A 24,008-nucleotide genomic window follows, 5' to 3' on the forward strand; every position below is an offset into this window, starting at 1 on the left:
GTTGCTAATCCCGTTCCAACTGGTTCGGTTGGAACGGGGCCAGCGGCATCCTCGTGCACGCGCGCAGTTCACGCATGCGTCTTAGCGCCTGCGCAATTCTCCAGCTGCTCGCGGAGACTCGCGCAGGCGCTGTATGTGCCATCCAGCTGCTCACGGAGAATCGCACAGGCGCTGTATGTGCCATGCGCCTGCGTGGAAGCGCAAAAGCCTTCAAAGACCGGTAAGGAGCGCGGGCGGGCGGGTGGGACCTTTGCTGTTCCCGGAAGTTACTTACTTCCGGGTTCGCCAACCAACCGGTTCGCGGGGACCGCCGCGAACCGGTTGAAACCCACCCCTGCTCTTCCTACCCCTCTATCAAAGTAGATTTTCATTCTTTTAGCGGGTTGTTAAGTTCACCTTGAGATGACCTCCAGGTGATGTTAATCACCCTCTAAAAGGTGCAAATGACCAGCTGTCTGCAAGGAATATAAATCCTTCCATTCCCCACCATCCAGTGTAGAACTGAAGAAGCTTAGAATTAGATTAGATTAGAAGGTTTATTTATATGCCGCCCTTTTCCCTGGGGGGACTCAGGGCGGCTCACAATCCAAAGGAAGGGGGGTAAACAGACTTTTACATATAAGACAATACATGATTAAAACACAACATTCATACCATTCGGGCGGGTTACAATCTTTAGCCCCAGGCCTGACGGGATAGCCAGATTCTGAGGGCTGTGCGGAAGGTCTGGAGGGTGGTGAGGGTACGAATTTCCATGGGGAGATTGTTCCATTGGGTCGGAGCTACCACCGAGAAGGCTCTCCTCCGCGTGGTTGCCAGTCGGCATTGACCAGCGGATGGAACTCGGAGGAGGCCTAATCGATGAGATCTAATAGGTCGTGTGGAGGTGATTGGCAGTAGGCGGACTTTCAAGTACCCAGATCCACTACCATGGAGGGCTTTATGGGTGGCAAGTAGCACCTTGAAGCATATCCGGAGATCGACAGGTAGCCAGTGCAGCTCGCGGAGGATAGGTGTTACGTGGGTGAAGCGAGGTGCACCCACAATCGCTCGCGCGGCTGCATTCTGGACTAGCTGAAGTCGCCGAATACTCCTCAAGGGCAGCCCCATGTAGAGCACGTTGCAGTACTCCAGCCTAGAGGTCACAAGGGCACGAGTGACTGTTGTGAGAGCCTCCCGGTTCAGGTAGGGGCGCAACTGGTGCACCAGGCGAACCTGGGCAAATGCCCCCCTGGTCACAGCTGACAAATGGTGTTCGAAAGTCAGCTGTGGGTCCAGGAGCACTCCCAAGTTGCGGACCCTGTCTGAGGGGTGTAATAGCAATAGCAATAGCAATAGCAGTAGACTTATATACCGCTTCATAGGGCTTTCAGCCCTCTCTAAGCGGTTTACAGAGAGTCAGCATATTGCCCCCAACAATCTGGGTCCTCATTTTACCCACCTCGGAAGGATGGAAGGCTGAGTCAACCCTGAGCCGGTGAGATTTGAACCGCTGAACTGCTGATCTAGCAGTAGCCTGCAGTGCTGCATTTAACCACTGCGCCACCTTGGCTCCCCCCAGCCGTAATGTTTGACCCCCCAGCCTGAGCGATGGAATACTTGCCAAATTGGCGGGATTCTTGGATGAGAAGCAAAATGTCTTCAAAGAAAAACCAGAAAGTCCAGTTGCCTCTTGAAAAAGCAATCGGTATGTCTCCTATCTTGGTTGGCATCATACCATGGAAATTTAACTGTCAGGCCCTCTCATTTTCTGCATGAATGGACCTGGAGGCGATCTAGTTCAAACAGTTTTGGGATGCAGATACTCAATTTGGGACCTACTTACCTTTTGACCCTCATCCATCCTGCTTTCAGATTCTTCTGCCACTTGGGAGTTACTTTTCGAAGTAGTGTAACAGGATAGTTGTTACGCAGGTATGCAATTCCCTCTTGGGTGCAGCAGAGGGCAGAGATAATGTAGCTGCGCAGGTTAGGACGGTTGAACCTGATTGTAGCAGGCTGCCTTGGGGACTGCTATTGTTGCAGATGTGGAGTCCTTGGTGCTGCCAGAGGTTGGTTGATTTCTTACTTGGAGAACTGAGCTGAGAGAGCAGCCAAGCTCAGAGAGCACCAAAAACTCTACAGTTCAATCCTGAGCTACAGATATTCCCCTCTACTGGTATTGTGGCAAATGTCTGCCCTAGTAGAGGATAAATGGAAATTAATCAAGGAGAGAATCAACCTAGAACTAAGGACAAATTGACCGACAATAAAAACAAGTAGCCAGTGGAACAGCTTGCTTCCGGAAGTTGTGGGTGCTCCAACACCGGAGGTCTATGGAGATTTTCAGCCTCCAGGTCATAGTTGTCCCCAAGGTGCTTTTTATCAAAAGGCAACTGGATTTTCTGGTTTTTCTTTGAAGACGTTTTGCTTCTCATCCAAGAAGCTTCTTCAGCTCTGACTGGATGGTGGGGAACGGAAGGATTTATACTCCTTGCAGACAGCTGGTCATTTGCATTCTTTTAGAGAGTCATTAAGGTCACCTGGAGTGGTGCAAATGGGTGTGGAGCCTTCTTGGAACTGTTGAAAGGATTGTGTTGTAGATTGGAGATAGATGATGTCGTACCCCTCCCCCTTCTGTTGAGATTTTGACATAGACGGCCTCTTTAAACCCACTTTCATACCAGCGATCCTCTTGGTCCAAAATATGGACTTTGCTGTCTTCCAAAGAGTGGCCTGAGTTTTTTAAATGCAGATGGACTGCTGAATCCAGTCCGCATGGGTTTGTTTTCCTATGCCGTCCTGAAGATCACTGGAGATTTTTAAGAACAACCATTTGTCCACAATTGACATAGACTTCCCTGCTTGAGCAGAAGGTTGAATTAGAAGACCTCCAAGGTCCCTTCCAACTCCGTTATTCTGTTATTTATTCTGAATGTTCTTCAGCTTTTCTGGACTACAGGAGGTGCCTGGACTATCAGGCCAAGGTCATATCCAACTACCAAGTTCTGAGTGTTATGGGCTTGGTACTCAAGCCCATTTGGAAAGAACTACCTGGGAAGACATCCCCAATAGAATTTGAGGTGGGGTGGGGAGACAAGAGCTACGTTACCTTACTTGCTTTCTCTACGTTGTGGTTGGGAGAATCAAATAGTTCCAGGTCACCTATCTAACAAAATGAAATTCAATGTAGAGAAAAGTAAAGTCCTACACTTAGATAAGAAAAACCTAAGTGTTTTTAAACTGGGTGAAACCAGGCTTAATAGTAGTGACTGTGAGAGGGATCTTGGAGTCTTAGTGGACAACCCACTAAATATGAGCCAGCAGTGTGCAGCAGCAGCCAAAAAAGCCAATGCAATCCTAAATTGCATTAACAGAGGATACAATCAAGATCAAGTGAGGTACTAATACCACTCTATAAAGCCCTACTAAGACCACACCTAAAGTACTGCATCCAGTTTTGATCACCACACTATAAAAAAGATGTCGAGACTCTAGATAAAGTGCAGAGAAGAGCAACCAGGATGATTAGGGGACTGGAGACTAAAGCATATGAAGAACGGTTGCGGAAACTGGACATGGCTAGTCTAGTGAGAAGGACCAGGGGAGACACGATAGCAGTCTTTCAATATTTGAGGGGCTGCCACAGAGAGGAGGGGGTCAAGCTATTTTCCAATGCACCTGAACGCCAGCCAGACAAGGAAAAATGGATGGAAGCTGATCAAGGAGAGAATCAACCTATAAATAAGGAGGAACTTTTTGACTGTGAAAACAATCAACTCATGGAACAGAAGTTCCTTTGGAAGTTGTGGGAGGTTCATCACTGGAGGCTTTCAAGAAGAGACCGGACTGCCATTTGTCAGAAATGGTGTAGGGCACTGGTTCTCAACCTTCCCAATGCCGCAACCCTTTAATACAGTTCCTCTTGCTGTGGTGACCCCCAACCATAGAGGAGCGTTGTCTCGGTTCCTAAGACCATCGAAAAAAATTGTGTTTTCTGATGGTCTTAGGCAACCCTTGTGAAAGAGTCGTTCGACCCCCAAAGGGCTCCCAACCCACAGGTTGAGAACCACTGGTGTAGGGTCTCCTGCTTGGGGGGGTTGGACTAGATGACCTATAAGGTCCCTTCCAATTCTGTTAATCTGTTAAAAAAACCTGTTCCCTTTGCTTGTCGTAAGCAGGAAAGCCAGTGAGTACAAACTTGCCAGTCTCTTCTTTATATTGTCTGTTCACCCCCCCCCCCCTCTCTGCCCTATTCTCATTTGACTGCAGCAGGGCCCAGCACAGTAGGCATGGCATGCTCACCAGCTTCTTACCTGGTTGCTGGTGGAATTGAACATCTCCCCTCCCTCCCCACCTCCCTTTTCCCCCTTCCTAATTACCATAGGAGGGTCAGCAGGCTTGCTTGAGCAAAATTAACTAGAAACCGCTCCAGGGAAATGCATCTCTGATGAGAATTTCAAACTCCACGGGGGAATGAGGGTACAGCAGTGAAAGGAGAAATTCCTCCTTTAGACAGGAGATATTAATCTAATGGGAATGTGTCAAGTGTTTCCAAGTGGGATGAAGGCTCTGGATTAACCCCTGCAGTGCTGCTCTTAAATTGCAGTATGAATATTATCTGCTTCAGGAAGCATGCCAAGAGGTAGCTTGTGGCCTACTTGATGACATGATAGCAGTGTTCCAATAGTTGAGGGGCTGCCTCAAAGAAGAGGGAGGGCGGGGTGTCAACCTATTTTCCAAGGCACCAGAAGGAATGGATGGAAACTAATCAAAGGAGAGAAGCAACCTAGAACTAAAGGAGAAATTTCCTGACAGTGAGAACAACCAATTCAGAGGTTGTAAGTGCTCCATCACTGGAGGTTTTAAAGAAGGGATTGGATAATCATTTGCCTGAAATGGTATAGTTTTTCCTGCCTGAGTGGGGAGTTGAATTAGAGGACCTCCAAATTTGTCCCTTCCAAATTTGTTATCCTGTTATTCTATTCTCCAAAGCACCTGAAGGCAGAACAAGAAGCAATAGAGTAGATGGAAACTCATCAAGGACAAATCCAACCTAGAACTGATGAGAAATTTCCCGACAGTGAGAACAATTAAGCAATGGAACGTCTTGCCTTCAGAAGTTATGGATGTTATTCCACCACTGAAGGCTTTTAAGAAGGGACTGAGCAGTCATTTGTCTGAAATGGTAAAGGATCTCCTGCTTGAGCAGGGAGACCTCCAAGGTCCCTTCCAACTCTTTGTTTGTTTGTTTAATTGTCAAGCATGTATAAGATAATAGATATAAGTATAAACATGATTATGAATACATGAAATGAATACAAATATAAGGGAATATTAAGACAGGGACGGTAGGAACTTTGGTGCACTTATGCACGCCCCTTACGGACCTCTTAGGAATGGGGCGAGGTCAACAGTAGACAGTCTAAGATTGAAGCTTTGGGGGGGTTGAGGAAGAAATCAGAGTCAGGTAGTGTATTCCAGGCGTTGACCACTCTGTTGCTGAAGTCGTATTTGCTGCAATTGAGTTTGGAGCAGTTTACCGTAAGTTTGTATCTATTGTGTGCTTTGTGTGTTGTTGCGGTTGAAGCCGAAGTAGTCATTCACAGGTAGGACATTGTAGCAGACAATTTTGTGTACTAAGCTTAGGTCAGATCAAAGGCAGCATAGTTGTAAGTTGATTAAGCCCAAAATTTCAAGCCTGGTGGCAGCAGGTATTCTGTTTGGAACAAAAGAGTGGAGGACTCTTCTCGTGGAATATCTCTAGACTCTTTTCTGGACTCTGTTGGGCTAAAAGACCTCCAAGGTCCCTTCCAACTCTATTAAGACTTGGGGTTCATTTAGGCTTTCAAGTGACAGCTACTGGTTCGCCTGAACCGGTCCGAACCGATAGGATACCACTCCTGGTTATGAGTGCAAGAACTGACTATAAGTCACTTTTTCCAGTGTTGCTGTAAATTCGGATGGTTGGTAAATGAATGTTCATAGGTCAAGAATTATCTCTGCTTTTGTAGCATAGAATATAATTTGCAATTTGACAGAAGGCTCAGCAGTACCAATTTGGCCCCACAACAGGGTGAATTTCCATTGGTTGTAACAACCGCAAAGCTAAAAAAAAAAACCCACCTCTAATTGGGTGATTCTCTCCATTCTGTTTCCAGGGATGACAGGACATGCAGAGGTGGTCCGTGTAGTATTTGACCCACAGAAGATCAGCTATGAAAAGCTCCTCCAATTCTTCTGGGAGAACCACGATCCAACCCAAGGTAAAATCTAGGGTCAGGAAAAGTGCCGTGTGGGAAGCCAATCTTTTGCAACTGTTTACGTGGATTTATTATAAGCAGTATAAGCAATACTCTAGAAAATCAAGAGGAATTATGTTTGCAAGTGATCCTAAAGCAGCTTTGCTGCTTTAGGTACCCTGCAGCATCTTGGACTACAGCCCCCATCATTCTTCAACCACCATTGGCAATTATGGAAGACTGCAATTTATAGAAGCTTGGATTATCAACAACCATGGTGGTTGAGAAGAAAGAGAATTGTAGTTTATAGGAAACAAGACTGGGCTGATTTTATAAGAATCTAAGTCATCAATCGTTACTATAACAATGCACTGAAGAAGGAAGAACATAATTTAGTATGTGATGACCCTATGCATCTCTTTGCGCACAATAGTACATTCTTGCTTGCTGTCTTTTCATATTTGACTCTCAACCTTCTTGTGTTTTTTGAACCTACTGATGGAGTTTTGCCCTTCTTAGTTCTGATTTTATATTAATAGGATCCTAATATTATATTTTTCGATGCTTAAGGAGTGATAAACATTCTTATACCCGGACCGATCAAAGGTTTGTTTAATTTAAGCTTGGGCAATTTATGGGTCTATATTCGCATTCTGAAAAGAATTCTCTTGTGGTGAAGTTCCCTCCAATTTCACCAGTAAGATTTCAGTTGCTGAAAATCAGTGTAATGACTTCCCAACGTTTTGAAAAGGTAGACATGTGAATCTGTACCATACACCCCAAAGCATCGAACTGCCGTTGTAAAAACCAGATTCAATCCTAATAATCAAGACTGTGCTCCTGATAAAAAGAGATTTCTTGTTCCACTTCCATGCAGAGTATGCTAAATTGAGCTAGACGGGCTAAGAATGGGAAGCTTTAGAGCAGGGGTGTCCAACTCAATTACATAGAGGGCTGCATCATAGCTGTGGTTGACCTTGGGAGGGGGAGGTATGGCCGATGGGGTGGGTATGGCCAGGTTGATGCCACTCACTGGGTGTGGCCAGCTGGGTGGGCGTGGCCAGCTTGACGCCACTCTCCAAACTGCAGGCATGTTTCCTTTTCGCATTGGGTAGGCTGGGCCAAAGCAATGTTGGCTGGCCCCTTACACTTTCTAGGATGGCCCTGCAGGCCGGATCCAACCACATTGTGGGCCTCATCCAGCCCGCAGGCCTTGTGTTTGACACCCCTGTTTTAGAGATTAAAGATTGCTTGCCTCTGGTTAGCCTGAACATCTGTAATTCAGCAGAGACACAGTTCTACAGAGATGCCATACCTGAATCCAAAGCTGCTTGGGGTATTTTGAATACAGGTAATCCTCGGCTTACGACTGCAATTCAGCCCAACATTTTAAGTGAGTTTTGCCCCCCTTTACGAACTTTTATTGCCCCAGATGTTAAGTCAATCACTGCGGTTGTTAAGTTAGTAACATGGTTGTTAAATGAATCCAGCTTCCCCGTTGACTTTGCTTGTTGGGGGGGGGGCAGAGGTGGGTTCCTACCAGTCAGACCGGTTCAGACGAAGCGGTAGTGGTTTTCTAGCCTGGGTCGCTGGAAGCGGCAGCCACCCAGGCCTGCCACGGTCCCGAACCGGTTCCCGGTCTCTTCTCCCGTCACCGGCATGTTTCTGTGCATGCGCAGAACAGTTTTCAGTAAACTGCGATTGCGCAGCAACATGTGGCCAGTGTGGGTGCGAGTCAAGCAAGCAGCGTGCGTGCAAGATTTTTGTCCGTGCACAAAACGCCCTCTCTCAGGGAATCGGTAGTAAACAGGTTAGGAATCTAATACCTAATTTCTCCAGCCTGACTCACTCCTGACTCCTGAGGCAGAGGTTTTTCTCCTCAGGAATCACACCCTCACCTTGTGCAAAAGGTGATTGCATGACCCTTTCAACTCTGTTATTCTATATACATCACAACTATCGTTATAAACAAATATTCTGTTATAAAGTTTTCCTATTAGCGTTTTCACCTTTCTCCTCAGAGGGGAAAAAAGATCATATTCAGGCAAAGTGATTCATGAACACAAACTCTTCCAGGCACTTTACTCTCTGTGTTAGTTTCCTGTCCGGCCACTCAATATAATTGGCATTGTTTTGGAAACTAATCAAGGAGAGAAGCAACTTCGAACTGAGGAGAAATTTCCCGACAGTGAGAACAATTCATCAGTGGAAGGACTTGCCTCCAGAAGCTGTGAATGCTCCAACACTGGAAGTCTTTAAGAAGATGTTGGATAACCATTTGTCTGAAACGGTATAGGGTTTCCTGCCTAGGCAGGGGGTTGGACTAGAAGACCTCCAAGGTCCCTTCCAACTCTCCTATTGTATTGTATTGTATTGCATGACCCTGGGATACTGCAACCGTCAAAAAAACACATGCCACTTCCCCAAGCAGCCAAATCACGTGACCATGGGAGTGCCCGCCTGGTTGTTAAGTGTGAAAAATGGTCATAAGTCACTTTTTCTCAACGCCATTACAGTATTATGCCACTAAACGGATGATTCAAAGCCGAGGACTCCCTGTGCAGCTTATTGAGTTGCGTTAACCTTCTTCTTCGTACCATTCCCCCCCACCCCCCGGTTTATTTGCTGAGTCATTTGATGGTTCCAGCCAAAGAATACCTAATTTCTCCAGCCTGACTCACTCCCGACTGCTGAGGCAGAGGTTTTCCCCCTCAGGAATCACACCCTCCTCTCGATTTTATAAGCCAACCTCATTTTTGTTCAGGCTCCTGTCTCTCTTTTAGTAACTCCTTTCCGTGGCTTCTCCCACCTGCCCACCAAGGCCACAAAAGCTGAGGAAGCTCTTAGTGGAATCTCTGCTGAGGCAGGAGAGATTCAGTTGTAAAGAAGCAGGGGGGCGGACTGGGGATTTCTAATGTTTCTCTCCCCCCCTTTTTTTTTAATAACCAGAGGAAGTGGAGGGGCTGTTTGTAACCCACCTCACGTCAACACTGAGCAACAGCGGGGGGAGGGTCGAAGGCCTTAGGAAGGCCGAGCATTTTTGTAATGAAGTGTAATTTTAATGAGGAAATTAGCATGCTCTGTGTGTTGCCGGCTGGGCCCTCCTCTGGGTGTGTAATGGTGTGTTTGTGTTTTAATGAGTAACGTCGCCAGTGTAGATGGCGTATTAGGGAGTGAGCACGTGGGGAGAGAAGAAGTCGGCCTCTCCACAGTCATTGTGTGCTAGATTTCAAAAGGAGAAATGCAGAGGTGGGGTTTGGCTTCTGTTGCTGCCGGTTCGCTCAGGGAAGCGTTTGATGTGCGCTACGCACACTTGCACAGTAGTAAAAATATGGCCATAGGCGCCAGCATAATGAAAATTTACAAATATTTATTAGAAGTAACATTAGAAGAAGAAACAGTTAAAGGTTGCATGATAGCGTGGGCCAAAAACTTTGGTTACAACATAGATCTAGTGGATTGGGAAAGAATTTGGAACACAAATTATAAACTAACACGATCAGCAGCACTTAAAGAAAATATATACAAAATGTTTTATTGTTGGCATTTATCACCAACAAGATTGGCTAAAATGTACCCAAACATGAAGCTGACCAGCTGGAAGTGTAAAAAAGTACACGGGACTTATTATCACATATGGTGGACCTGCCCGGAAACACAAAAATATTGGACAAAAATTTGGAAATGGGTGCAAGAAATTACAGGAGAACAGATAAAATACAAACCCGAAATCTTTCTACTGGGAATAATCAAAGGGAAATATACGAAGAAAATTAAGTACATATTAACACATCTGCTAACTATAGCTAGAATAGCATTTGCCCAATGCTGGAAACAAATAATACCCCCTCAGACGAATTAGTGATTAAAAAAACTTTGGATTGTGCAGAGATGGACAAATTAACACTGAAATTAAAAGATAAAGAAGAGTCAGAATATTATGAAATTTGGAACAATTGGTACAAATGGCTGCAAAACAAGAATAAAATTAATTAAGCCAAAAACCAATATATATAAATATATATAGAACTGTGTATTAAGTGTGTAAATATAGAAGTGAAATATTATATACATGTACAGGTATGATGACATAACAGTGTTGATGTAATGACTGTAAGGTGTTGTAGAAGGGAAAAAATAATAAAAACAATCTGCTAAAAAAAAACCCAGATGCTGGCGCCTATGGCGCTGTTGATAGAACAGGTTCAGGGGCGTGGCCAGCCAAGTTACTACCTACTCAGCCGAACCGATCCGAACTGGTAGGAACCCACCTCTGGAGATATGCCTTATAGCTAAGGTACATTGCTGACTGCTCTCTCCTAGTGACATGGTCAGGCACAAAACAATGCGATCACATTTCCTTGAAGTCAAGCTTGACCCCTGGTGACTTACACGGCCACATCTGTGCAACCTTTTTCTTGTAATAACAAGGATATGGGTCACCACTGCCTTCTCCCTGAGCTCTGTGTTTTGCATTTGGACTCTGTGGTCCAGTGGCACCCAACTTTTTGGGCACTGGGATTGGTCCCATGGAGAAAGGTTGTTGTTCCCCACACTAGAAGGGGTGTGGTTTTGTGTTCTGCCTGCATCCCATGGATCAAGCTTCACTTGTTTGCGGGGACCGGATGTTGGCATACCGCGGGCGAGTGCCTGTCCATGGACCAGGGATTAGGGACCATTCTAGAATACAATTCTGGGACTTCGTATTGTTCTCCCAGTTACAATGCTCTCTCATTCATATTCAACCTTGTGTAGCTTTTTAAGGTCCAAAGTTACGCAGCCTTAACTCATAGACTCATAAGTGGAGCAATTGAGTTCATTTCAAAGGACCTCTATAGAATATAGAATCATAAGGCTGCAAGGGACCTCAGAGGTCTTCTAGTCCAACCCCTTGCTCAAGACAGGAACTTTACACCATCCCACTTTCCCCTTGAAGGAAAAGCTTTTGCATGTTGTTGTAAGGTACAGATTCCTTGTGCAATGTTCACCTTTTGCAGGGGAACAAAGCAGTGAAGTCCTGCGGTATCTTATTATCAGGGAACATTTTCTGGATCAGGGTTCAGCAAATTCAGGCGTTTATTGATCCAGAAGGGTTTCATCTATAAATGTCATAGGATATCTTTTGCCTTTCATATTTAATTCTTGGACAAAATGTGGGATTTTTTGCTGAAGTCATACTTATCTAGCAGATATATGAACTAGGTATGTTGCCACTTTGGAAATTGCCATTCTGAGTTTAGTGACCACAGATATTTTCCCGGGAAAGAAATAATTGACTATGGATACCAAAAATCAAAATTAGATGATCTTTGAAATCCTAGTCTCTAAATTTGGGGGGGGGGTGAAAAAAAAGTTACTTTCTATGAAGTCATAGATCTGTCTTCTAGCAATACATTTTCTGTCTGTTTCCATTAAAGAAATGGATAAAATGGAAATACCCAAGGATAACACTTCCCCCACCCCGCAACTGTTTATTACTAAGGTTGAAGTGGGATGAAGAAGGCTCAATGATATGAATCAGTACGGTCATCTTCTGTCTGATAACATGCACTGTTGTGGTCTTGGTTTCCCTTCCCAGGAATGAAGCAGTACGAAGACATTGGCACCCAGTATCGCTCGGCCATCTACACTATCGGAGCAGAACAACTGGAATCTGCTTTAAGATCCAAGGCAATGTATGAACAGGTATAGGAGAATTATGGACAGATGGGGACAGGAGATTGAGGTCTTGGCCTATGGTGCTGCTATTTATATTATTAAGGTTGACTCTTGTTGGCATTAGCTTGCTAATGTTTAGGTTCCTAGCTATGGATTCCCATGAATAGCCGAGGTGGCGCAGTGGTTAGAGTGCGGTACTACAGGCTACTTCAGCTGACTGCTAGCTGCAGTTTGGCCGTTCACATCTCACCAGCTCAAGGTTGGCTCAGCCTTCCATGCTTCCAAGATGGGTAAAACGAGGACTCTAATTGTTGGGGACAATAGGCTGACACTGTAAAACCTCTTGGAGAGGGCATTAAAGGCACTATGAAGTGATATATAAGTGCAAATGCTATTGCTATCTAAAGGTAAAGATAAAGGTTTCCCATGTCCAGTCGTGTCCGACTTTAGAGAGTGGTGCTCATCACCATTTCTTAGCCGAGGGAGCCAGGGTTGTCCAAAGGCACTTCTGTGGTCATGTGGCCAGCACAACTATACACCAAGTTGCACAGCACACTGTTACCTTCCCACCAAAGTGGTACCTATTTATCTACTCACATTGGTACCAGAAGTACGTTCCTGAAGTTCTGGTTTGCCCATAGGGCCGGTTTTTCATGCTCCGGAGGATTCAAGGAAGCCCCCAGAGGGCGAAAAATGGCCTCAAAAGAAGGCCAAAATCCAGCTGATAGGGCAACGCCTTGACAAATGGATCCACGTGCCACCTGTGGCATGTGTGCCATAGTTTCCCATCATGGCCCTAGGCAGTGGTGGGATTCAGCCAGTTGGCACCACTTCGGGAGAACCGGTTGTTAACTTTCTGAGCAGTTTGGTGAACTGGTTGTTGGAAGAAATCATTAGGCAGAGAACCGTTTGTTAAATTATTTGAATCCCACCACTGTGAGAAGAGGGACTGGTTCAAAGCCATCCAGCCAGTTTGGGTGCCTAAGGGAGAACTAGAATTCACGGTCTCCCAGTTTCTAGCCAAGTGCCTTTAACCAAGGCACCAAACTGGTTCACTGCTGAATTGTTTGGATGTGAAGAAGATTTTGTAAGAGCTAAGTCGAAACCCCTTTCCTCTTCATTTCCCATGGGATTTGAATTCAATGCTCTGGAGTCTTGTTAGAGGAGGACAATACTTCAGATATTTTCACTAACATGTTGCCTCTTAATAATCTCTTTTTAAGGCTAAACATATCTTAATGCCTTCAGCTTTTTCTTGTTAGAGGCTCATTAACCAACAGAGGTTTGAAGTGACAATCTAATTATGCCAGGAAGGTATTGTTCTTTGCACGCCATGTTTTCAGACAAGCTCCATTTTTATAGAAGCTGCTACTTATGCTTAAAGAAAATAGTATAGCTCTTAATCTCTAATGCCCTAAAGTGCTCTGGACTCTCGGCCAATCTTGTCTGCCAAGCTGTCTAGGACTGTAATTCTCCTAATACGCAGATGCTGGTTCAGCAATAGTGTGTGTGTGTGTGTGTGTATACACACACACACACACACACACACACAGTTCTTGTTTTACAATTATTCGTTTAGAGCAGGGGTGTCAAACTCGATTTCATTGAGGGCCGCATCAGGGGCTGGTATGTGTGGCTAGGGTGGGCGTGGCCAGCTTGAGGTCACTCATGTCAGGGGTGCCTGTGGTGGCCCGAGTGCGCTACCATTGAATATGTGCTCCTGAGCTCCGTTTCCGGCTGCAAAGGCCTCTTGCAAACCTCTTCCAGCAAAAATGGAGCTCTGTTTTCACCGGCAGAGGCACCGCGGGCCGCTCCTTCACTGTTTCCAGGGTGGTCCTGTAGGACAGATCTAAGCACCTCGTGGGCCAGATCTAGCTCCCAGGTCTTGAGTTTGACACCCATATAATATTGGTGACAATTTCTAAAGCCTTCCAGCTGGGAGTTACGTATATGGATCCACAATTTTCTATGTTATGCTGACAGATGTCTGGATGGATCCAGTACAGCTGTTTTTCCACAATTGTATACAGAATGTCCTCTGTCAAGATGTCTGCTGGTCCCCAGCCGTGGCAGCTCGGCCCCTTTCAGCAGCTTCCTGAAAAACTGTGCCCCCTCCACCATCTTGTGGCTTCACACTGTGTTCTTTTTTTCCACAATGTGGTTCTTTTATGGGTACAGTCTGTTTTGGAAACATGTTTAGAGAGACCCTTGAGGTATCACTTAAATAAGCCATCATCAGGAGGACGCTGGGCCTTTCCAGCAACGGGTTCATGGTGGAGCTGGTAGGGAATCTGTTTTTCTTTCTCCCTCATGCGCACATACTCTGTACTCTGTCCTTCCCACCCACCCACAGACACACTTCTCTCTCTCTCTCTCTCTCTCTCTCTCTCTCTCACACACACACACACACACACACACACCCTCAGGGACTCTGAAGTGGCTGTTTTTTGTTTCGGTCCTCTCCAGTGAATAGAACCTGCCCCCAACGCCTTGCCCCATAACAAAGACAGAGAAGCGAGAGTATAGATAATTGCTCCGCCAAGGCCATTCATGCACTCTGGATGGAGAGAAGAAGAAAAAAACAGGAGGGGGGAGGGAGAGATGTCTCAGTTTCCCTGGCAACTTGCCATGAGGTTGATTGGCAGCTAGAGAGCAAAGGTCACGGGAGAGGCAGGTGCAATATCTCCCCTCCGCCTGGGCCCATTTGGAAATGATTCATTGCCATAAGCAGTTGCCCCTCCCCCCAAGTAGGACAATTAAGGGCAACCCCAGCTTAAAATTGGCACGTGCTGGCTGGACATCAGTGGGGGGGGAGGTGGGAGGGGAGGAGGCTATTTCTTGGGAGCTGGCAATCTGTGGGTGGGGAGTGTGTGTTGTGTATTTCCAAGCTCAGTGGCTAAGACGCTGAGCTTGTCGATCAGAAAGGTCGGCAGTTTGGCGGTTCAAATCCCTAGCGCCGCGTAATCAAGTGAGCTCCTGTTACTTGTCCCAGCTTCTGCCAACCTAGCAGTTCGAAAGCACGTAAAAAATGCAAGTAGAAAAATAGGAACCACCTTTGGTGGGAAGGTAACAGCATTCCATGTGCCTTCGGCATTTAGTCACGCCGGCCACATGACCACAAAGACATCTTCGTACAGCGCTGGCTCTTCAGCTTTGAAATGGAGATGAGCACCGCCCCCCCAGAGTCAGGATCGACTAGCACCTATTTGTGAGGGGAAACTTTACCTTTAATGAGGCTGAGATCAAGGGAACTGGGGCAGTTTTGGAAGTGCCTCAGGTAAGGGCCGAGGTGGCGCAGTGGTTAAATGCAGCACTGCAGGCTACTTCAGCTGACTGCAGTTCTGCAGTTTGGCTGTTCAAATCTCACCGGCTCAGGGTTGACTCAGCCTTCCATCCTTCCGAGGTGAGTAAAATGAGGACCCGTATTGTTGTTGGGGGCAATATGCTGACTCTGCAAACCGCTTAGAGAGGCTGAAAGCTCTATGAAATGGTATATAAGTCTAACTGCTATTGCTATTGCTAGGGCAGAGTCATTCCAAAGATGCCAACATTGCTGAGTTTTTATGATGGGGGTAGGGTGGGGTTGGGGAGGGCTAGCAGAACAGCCTTTTTCCCCCAGCTAGGGGTTGGGGTTTCCTTTATTGTTTCTTGGAGCAGGGATTTTCATAAGGAGCAGGGTTGAAACACCTTTGGAGAGTTTTCTCAACAATTCCAAAGTTGGGGGCACCTTTAGACTGCCAGAGGCTTTTACCACTCTGATTGGGTTGCTTGTTGTGGTTTTTAACTAGAGCTAAGTAAAACAGGCAGCTGAAAATTGCTATTTGGTTGGTAACCCTCTCTAAGCGGTTTATAGAGTCAGCCTGTTGCCCCCAACAATCTGGGTCCTCATTTTACCCACCTTGGAAGGATGGAAGGCTGAGTGAACCTTGAGCCAGTGAGATTCGATCTGCCAAACTGCAGTTAGCAGTCAGCTGAAGTAGCCTGCAGTACTGCACTCTAACCACTGCAACACCTCGGCTCCTAAAAGATATTTAAATCAACACACTAGCAAGATGTGATGGTATTGAATAACTGCTGGCTTTTTAGTCTTAACATAACTGGTTGAGCTTGAGTGGTGCGGTGGCCTGGAAGTGTAGCTCTTGCCTCACAATCAGGAGGCTGTGAGTTCAACCCTAGGTAGAGGCAGATATTTCTCTTTCTGGACACAATGAGATTATATCTGTTGAATATAGCTCCGGAGTGGGGACAGGAAGGGCATCTGGCCAGTAAACACTCAGCTCCATTCAATTGCCCAGACTGCACCCTGCAAGGGATTATGGGGTCATTAAAAGATGATGATGATACTGGTTGAGCTTGGACAGGTACTGGTACAACAATTCTTAGAATCAGTCCAATCTTGATTATCTGCCCTGAGCTATCCATGGTCCTGAAAATGCTTACAGCACTGTAGCTGTGAACAGCCCAGCTTTGTCTCTCATAGCATTTGTCCTTAAGCAAGTTTTCTTGAAGTTCTCAATCAAGCCAAGCTAGGGCAGAATTAAAACCAGAATAAGGCTTATTAAAGTAGAGATGTGGCAGAGTTATTTCTAGGAGGATAAAAAACTTAGTTTCATTCCGGACACAGATCTAAGCTAAATCAAATTTGTATAGCTAGGCTAACTTTTGGTGAATGCTCCTCATTTGATGGCAACACCTCCAATTTTAGTCCCACTTTAGTGCCCTGTTCCTTTAGGATGCTTTTGGGGGGTACAGAGTTTGCCTTTGGAGGAAGAGAGAGAATGTTTTTGTGTATTTCTGAAGTTGTGGAGTAGGGCCCCATTTCTTCAGCTGCATCACATAAGCCTGAGATTTTAATATCTGTTTGGAAAATCAGGTAATGCACAAATCAATTTTTTTATTTTGCAATGTCAGAATGTGAGATTCACCAGGTGTTCAGCAATGCTCCTGCTTGCACTGCTTTGGGCTATCTTATTATTTGATTTGTACATTGGTTGTATTGTCTAGCTAAGTACCAAATTAACACCCTCTCTCTCACCTCCCCCATTTCCTGTCCCTCAGCAGCCTTTCCTAAGCTAATATCCTTGAGAGTGACTCCACAGCCAAATTCCTTGATGATAGTGAATGATGGGTTGTGTAGCCCAATCAACTGAAGATTATGGATGTTGAATGCTTTGGCCCATCTCTTTATGTAGGGTACCAGTTTGTCTTTTGAAAAAATAGTGTTGGCAGTGAACCTTAACCCAATATGGCAACCATCTTATTATTCTTCAACCATTCAACTATTCTTATTAATATTCACACTGTAAACTGATCATAGTTGCCTTGAATTGTGAGATGGGTGAGCATATAAATCAGACAGATTAGATGGATAGACACAGAGGATAAGTCATAGATGATAGATTAGATAGATGATAGAAAGATGATAGATGATATATTAGATAGATGGATGGATGGATGGATTATAGGATAGATAGATAGATAGATAGATAGATAGATAGATAGATAGATAGATAGATAGATAGATAGATAGATAATAGATAGATAGACAAACAGAAAAATGATAGAGATAGATACAGATAGATAGGCAGACAGAGACAGATATTCAATTCAATTTCAATTTTAATGGATTTGTATGCCGCCCAATCCCGGGGGACTCCGGGCAGCTTACATAAAAACAGTTTTAAAAAGAAGATACTAAAAATTTAAAATATAAGACAGAACAAATTAAAAAAGGACACAACAAGCACTCGATCTTAGTGGGGCTGAAGGTCAATCAAGATCAGCAGCCCCAGGCCTGCCGGAACAGACAGGTCTTAACAGACTTTCGGAAGGCCGAGAGAGTGGGGAGGGTCCGGATTTCAGGGGGTAGGTCATTCCAGAGGGCCGGGGCAGCTACAGAGAAGGCTCTCCTCTGAGGAGCTGCCAGACAACATTGTGCAGTCGATGGCACCCAGAGAAGGCCCATCCTATGAGATCTTATCGGCCGTTGGGAGGTATGTGGCAGGAGGCGGTCTCGCAGATATCCAGGTCCTAGGCCATGTAGGGCTTTAAAGGTGATAACCAGCACCTTGAAGCGCGTTCGGAGACCAATAGGGAGCCAGTGCAGCTCGCAGAGGATAGGTGTGACATGGGTGTATCTAGGTACACCCAGTATCGCTCGCGCGGCTGCATTCTGGACCAATTGTAGTCTCCAAACACTTTTCAAGGGCAGCCCCATGTAGAGCGTGTTACAGTAGTCAAGCCTTGAGGTGACGAGGGCCTGAGTGACCATTTGGAGTGCCTCCCGGTCCAGATAGGGATGCAACTGGTGCACCAGGCGAACCTGGGCAAAAGCTCCCCTGGTCACAGCTGACAGATGGTGTTCTAGAGTCAGCTGCGAATCCAGGAGAACACCCAAGTTGCGAGCCCTCTCTGAGGGGTGTAAGATTTCACCCCCAGGTTTAAAGGTGGAATATCTGGACTATCTTTGGGGGGCAACATCCAAAGCCACTCAGTCTTGCAGGGTTGAGCACAAGCTTGTTCATTCCCATCCAGACCCTAACAGCTTCCAGGCACTGGCACATTACTTCCACCGCTTCACTGAGTTGGCACGGGGCGGACAAATCATCCGCATACTGATGGTATTTAATCCCGTACTGACGAATGATCTCACCCAGCAACTTCATGTAGATGTTAAATAGGAGGGGGGACAGGACCGAGCCCTGCAGCACCCAGAATTCAAGGGGCCTAGGGGTCGACCTCTGTCCTCCGACCAACACCAACTGCGATCTGCCAGAGAGGTAAGAGGAGAACCATCATAGAACGGTGCCTCCCACTCCTACCTCTTCCAGCCGTCGCAGAAGGATACCCTGGTCGATGGTATCGAAGGCCGCTGAGAGGTCAAGAAGCACCAGGATAGAGGAATGACCTCTATCCCTGGCTCGCCAGAGATCATTGGTCAGTGCGACCAAAGCGGTTTCGGTGCAGTAACCAGGCCTGAAACCAGACTGAAAGGGATCTAGATAATCCGCTTCATCCAAGGTCCGCTGGAGTTGGCAGGCCACCACCTTCTCAACAACCTTCCCTAAAAATGGGAGGTTGGAAACTGGATGGTAGTTTTTAAGGACAGCTGGGTCCAGAGCAGGCTTCTTGAGGAGGGGTCTCACCACCGCTTCCTTCAAAGGTTGCGGGAAAGACCCCTCCCGAAGAGAGGTGTTTATAATCCTCTGGATCCAGCCACGTGTCACCCCCATGCTGGTTGAAACCAACCAGGAGGGGCACGGGTCCAGTAGGCAGTTGGCGGCACTCATCGCTCCTATGGCCTTGTCCACTCCTCAGGAGTGGCAAGCTGGAACTCATTCCATAAAGTTTGATCAAGGCTCTCCCTCGGCATTTCTGCTGGCACTGTCCAAGTGGAGTCTAGGTCCATCCGAATCGGAGTGACTTTGTCCGACAGAAACTGAATAAATTCCTCAGCTCTTCCTTGTAAGGGTTCATTCGCATCCCTCCCTTTCAGGAGGGAGTGGGTTATCCTAAACAGGGCGGCCGGGCGAGATTCTGTGGACACAATAAGGGCGGAAAAATGAGCACATTTTGCCGCCGTATCGCCACTAGATAAGTCCTAATAGAGGATCTTAGTAGTGTTCGGTTGGATTTGGAGTTACTAGCCCTCCAGCGTCACTCTAGGCATCTCTTTTGGCACTTCATCTCCCAGAATTCCTCGGTAAACCAAGGTGCCCTCCTGGATCCACTGCCGTGGAGAGGCCGCAAAGGCGCAATCCGATCTAATGCCCTAGCCACTGCTGTATTCCAGGCAGCGACCAAGGACTCAGTCGGATTGTGGGCAAGGGAGTCTGGTATCTCCCCAAGCTCCGTCTGAAATCCCAATGGGTCCATCAGGCACCTGGGGCGGAACCACTTAATCGGCTTAGATAGATGATAGATAGATAGATAGATAGATAGATAGATAGATAGATAGATAGATAGATAGATAGATAGATAGATAGATAGATAGATGATAGATAGATGATAGATAGATAGATGATAGATATAGATAGATGGATAGATGGATAGATAGATAGATAGATAGACAGACAGACAGACAGATGATAGATAGACAGATAGCTAGCTAGATAGCTAGATGACAGACAGACAGACAGACAGACAGATAGATGATAGATAGATAGACAGACAGATAGATATACAGATAGATAGGCAGACAGACAGACAGAGACAGATAGATGATAGATAGATAGATGATAGATAGATAGATAGATAGATAGATAGATAGATAGATAGATAGATAGATAGATAGATATTCAAGTCCTTCAGCATAGTAGCCATTTCTAACAAAATGCTCTCAAGATCCTAGGTGGGTTATCAGCCCTCAATGAAAATAAGTTATAATAAGCCACTGTGGCACAATAGTCAGAGTGCAGTACTGCAGGCTACTTCTGCTGGCTGCCAGCTGCTTGCAATTTGGCAGTTCAAATCTTACCAGGCTCCAGGTTGACTCAGCCTTCCATCATTCCAAGTTGGGTAAAATGAGGACCCAAATCATTGGGAACAATAGGCTGACTCTGTAAAACGGCTTAGAGAGGGCTGTAAAGCACTGTAAAGCGGTATATAAGTCTAAGTGCTATTGCTATTGCTATAAGCCTCGCAAGAATCGTAGCTGTTCATGCAGAGTTCCCCTGTTGCTTCTGCCAATGAAATTAATCATCTGAATGGTAGATGAACTGCATGGGAGGAATGTACCTGCGACCCAGAATATTGCTGTCCATTAGGGGAGGGGGAAAGAGAAAGAGAAGGGGTTTTCATTGTGCAGCATCATAACTGAGATCAAACTCTGGCTGTTTGGGAGACTTTGACAGACAGATCACATCATTCTTCTCTGACAGGTCTCCTTCTAGTGGCCATTAAACATGCTAAGATATTCCCCACCAGGGAGGGGGAAAATCGATAGCTCCCCTCCACATCCCAAAGGACAGGAAGACAGCATGCTGCCTCTAGGAGCAATCTGTTATTTATATATTCTGTTCCTCGATATGGCTTAAATACCAAGCACTTGGTCTCTGCTCCTTGCTCCCTGCAGAGACCCCTAGAGCTTTGCTCATCCCATCTTCGGGATGCGGCAGAAAGAAATATCTTAGCAGTTATTGATCACTCCAAGGGAGTCAGACCTCCTGTTTGTCCAGATCCATCTGGGATCCTGTTTCTGAAGTTCAGAAATAGGGAGGTTTTCCTCCAAGGAGGTGTTTCCCTCTCTTACTTGCTGGGAATTTTGCAAGACTGGATTGGAAGAAGACTAAAAACAAAGCATTATTTTCAAACCATTGCATTTGGCATTCAACTGTTAAGCCAGGGGCCTTTATTTCCGGTTCCACCACAAAACTGCGTTCGACTAAAGCGTGCTCAATGAAACCGCGTAGCTGACATCATCACAGCGTGACAAAAAAGCACGCTGTAAATGCTAAAGCTAAAATTAACCCCTAAACCTAAACCTAACCCCCCTAAACCTAATCCTAAACCTAACCCTTAACCTAACCCTTAACCTAACCCTAAACCTAACCCTTAACCTAACCCTTAACCTAACCCTAAACCTAACCCTAAACCTAACCCTTAACCTAACGCTAAACCTAATCCTAACCCTTAACCTAACCCTAAACCTAACCCTAACCCTTAACCTAACCCTAAACCTAACCCTTACCTTAAGTTGAATCGGCTTGCTTTCAAAGCGCTATTTAAAGCGCCCTTTTTTCTCCGCGGTCGCTGTTGTCGCCCTGCTGATGACGTCAGCAACGCGGTTTAATCGGGCGCGCTTTAGTGGAGCGTGGTTTTGTCGTGCCACGTTATTTCCAGTTTGCATTCCTGGGATCTGAAGTTTGAAGCCACCTTTGAGTTGAAATTCTGAATCTGTTAGGAAAGTAGGTTTCCAATTCTGTCTCTTTCTTCTTCCTGGCCCCTGCAGAATCAGCTAGATATCCGAAGGACAGCTGTGCTCATGTTTGCCTAACCTGTTTATTCAGGCTCTTCAACAGGAGGAGGTATAGTGGTTTCTTGCTCCTTCTGTCCATGCTCTCCGGTCAAGGATCTTTCCTGGTCCTGCAGTTTGAGTTCATCTTCTATAAAAAATGTCAGGGGATGAATTTAGTGGTGGATGCTTTACTATGGGATTCATCCATCCATCCACCCATCCCATTCCAAAAGTGGCAAATTGGAATTGTGTATATGCTCCATTGATCTACTGAGCTATATCTTTCGAGCAGGGACAATGGAGAGAAGATTCCTTAGAGCTTCAGGTTGAAGGGTTCAAGGTGGTGGAGACATTTGCTTTCTCTCTGAGCCTTAGCACTTAGTATTTAGCCCTTAGACTTATATACCGCTTCATAGTGCTTTTACAGTCCTCTCTAAGCGGTTCAGAGAGTCAGCCTGTTGCCCCCAACAATCTGGGTCCTCATTTTACCCACCTCGGAAGGATGGGAAGCTGAGTCAACCTTGAGCCGGTGAGATTTGAACTGCTGAACTGCAGCTAGCAGTCAGCTGAAGTGGCCTGCAGTACTGCACTCTAACCACTGCGCCACCTCAGCCTTACCCAATTCTTTCCTGCTACTGGAGAACATTTGAGGAGAACTTGGATGGTTTTTGAGCATCAGTGCTGAGTAGGCAAACTCTATAGCCTGGAAGTAAGTCAAGGAAAGACTTGCTTGGGATGCCTTTCCTCACCCATCATCCCCTGCCACTTTTCTTCCTTAGGATGGACTTCGCTGAGACTGGCTGAGCCCTCCCACCTCCTTCTCAGCTTGAGTGGGCTGAGAAGAGATGTTGAGAGCTCTAACCCTAGAGAGCTCTATTAGAAAGCAACCTTTAGAGCCACTTTATCAATGCAGTGGTACCTTGGTTCTCAGCTGCTTTGAAACTCATCAGATTTAGTCCTCAGTGCATTTTGACCTGAAAATTTTGTGCTGGTACTCATTATTTGTTTGGTCCTCAACGCACAAGCTAGGATGTGTCGATGTTGACTGCCTTGTGACTCACTGCATTATTCCTTATGGGAAAAAGTTGTTTGGTACTCATCGTTTTTAGTAGTCATCACATCTCCCAGAACCAATCAATGTTGAGTACTGGAAGTATCACTGTATAAAGAATGTGTGTATTCTCGTGATGTTCTCGTAACAAGCCAAACAAAGTCACTTACAAAACTAGAAAGTGCCTTCACATAATCTGCCAAAATTGGCTAATTATAATATCACTTGTTTATTTGTTATTTTTTTTGGGGGGGGGATCATGTATATACTATTAATGTCCAATATCCAGTATTTGAAATTAAGGTGTGTGCTTACTTAAATAAGGAGAAATACAGTATTTTCCTTCAAACACGCTTGGAATCCTATATTTTCAAAAGCAAGAAAGGGAATAGGAATTGAGTAACAAAACCTTGATTAAAACACAAGAAAGGCTAACTCAGAGCCACCTAAAAACACTCAGTTGACCTGAAGATATGAAAGTGTCAGATCTCTTGCTTGACTTAATTTGGAGAAAATGTTTGTGAGACCCAACCCTGATACCTTCTGACCATGATTTAGGTATTGGCCGTTCCTCTTAGAATCAGTGAACATTCCCAGGAGTGCCGCTTCGATCATTGCAAAATTTCTCAGAGTTTTTAAGAAGCAGGAGAAGGATGTTGTGTGAATGCAGGCGTTCACTCTCCATTAGAAGCCCCAGCAAGTCCCTTCCCTCCAGAGGTTGGTTGCTCCCGGTTTGGCCCAGTTCGTCCAAACCAGTAGTGGTAGTGGTGGCAGGCTCCACCCACCCACCTGGATGCTTCTGCGCATGTCCAGAAGCTTCTGTGCATGCACGGGCAAGAGCGCATGCACACAAGCAAACTGGTGGTAAAACCAGTAGAAACCCATCACTCCCTCCCATCCTCCCTCTCTTTCTGTCCTTCTTTCCCTCCTTCCTTTTTCTTTTCTTCCTTTCCTCCTTCCTTTCTTTCCTTCCATCCTTCCTTCCTTTCCCTCCTTTCCCTCCTTTCCTTCCTTTCCTTCCATCCTTTCCTTCCTTTCTTTCTTTCCTTCCTTTCTTTCCTTTCATTCTTTCTTCCTTCCTCCCCTTCCTTTCCTTCCATCCTTTTTTTCTTCCTTTTTTTCT

The 24,008-nt window shown here is 45.8% G+C and overlaps 1 protein-coding gene across 4 annotated transcripts in view; it reads left to right on the forward strand.

Annotated features, from left to right (window-relative positions):
• The window catches only part of LOC116515657 (mitochondrial peptide methionine sulfoxide reductase-like), a 53,959-nt gene that overhangs the window by 20,088 nt on the left and 9,863 nt on the right, over window positions 1-24,008 (forward strand). For all 4 annotated transcript variants that reach the window (XM_032227796.1, XM_032227797.1, XM_032227799.1 and 1 more), the window contains 2 exons: window positions 6,141-6,245; window positions 11,800-11,906. In XM_032227796.1, the coding sequence (XP_032083687.1) occupies window positions 6,141-6,245; window positions 11,800-11,906 (212 nt within the window). The remainder of the gene's footprint in view (window positions 1-6,140; window positions 6,246-11,799; window positions 11,907-24,008) is intronic.

The sequence above is a fragment of the Thamnophis elegans genome, chromosome 12 (assembly GCF_009769535.1).
Source record: "Thamnophis elegans isolate rThaEle1 chromosome 12, rThaEle1.pri, whole genome shotgun sequence".
Classification (NCBI taxonomy): domain Eukaryota; kingdom Metazoa; phylum Chordata; class Lepidosauria; order Squamata; family Colubridae; genus Thamnophis; species Thamnophis elegans.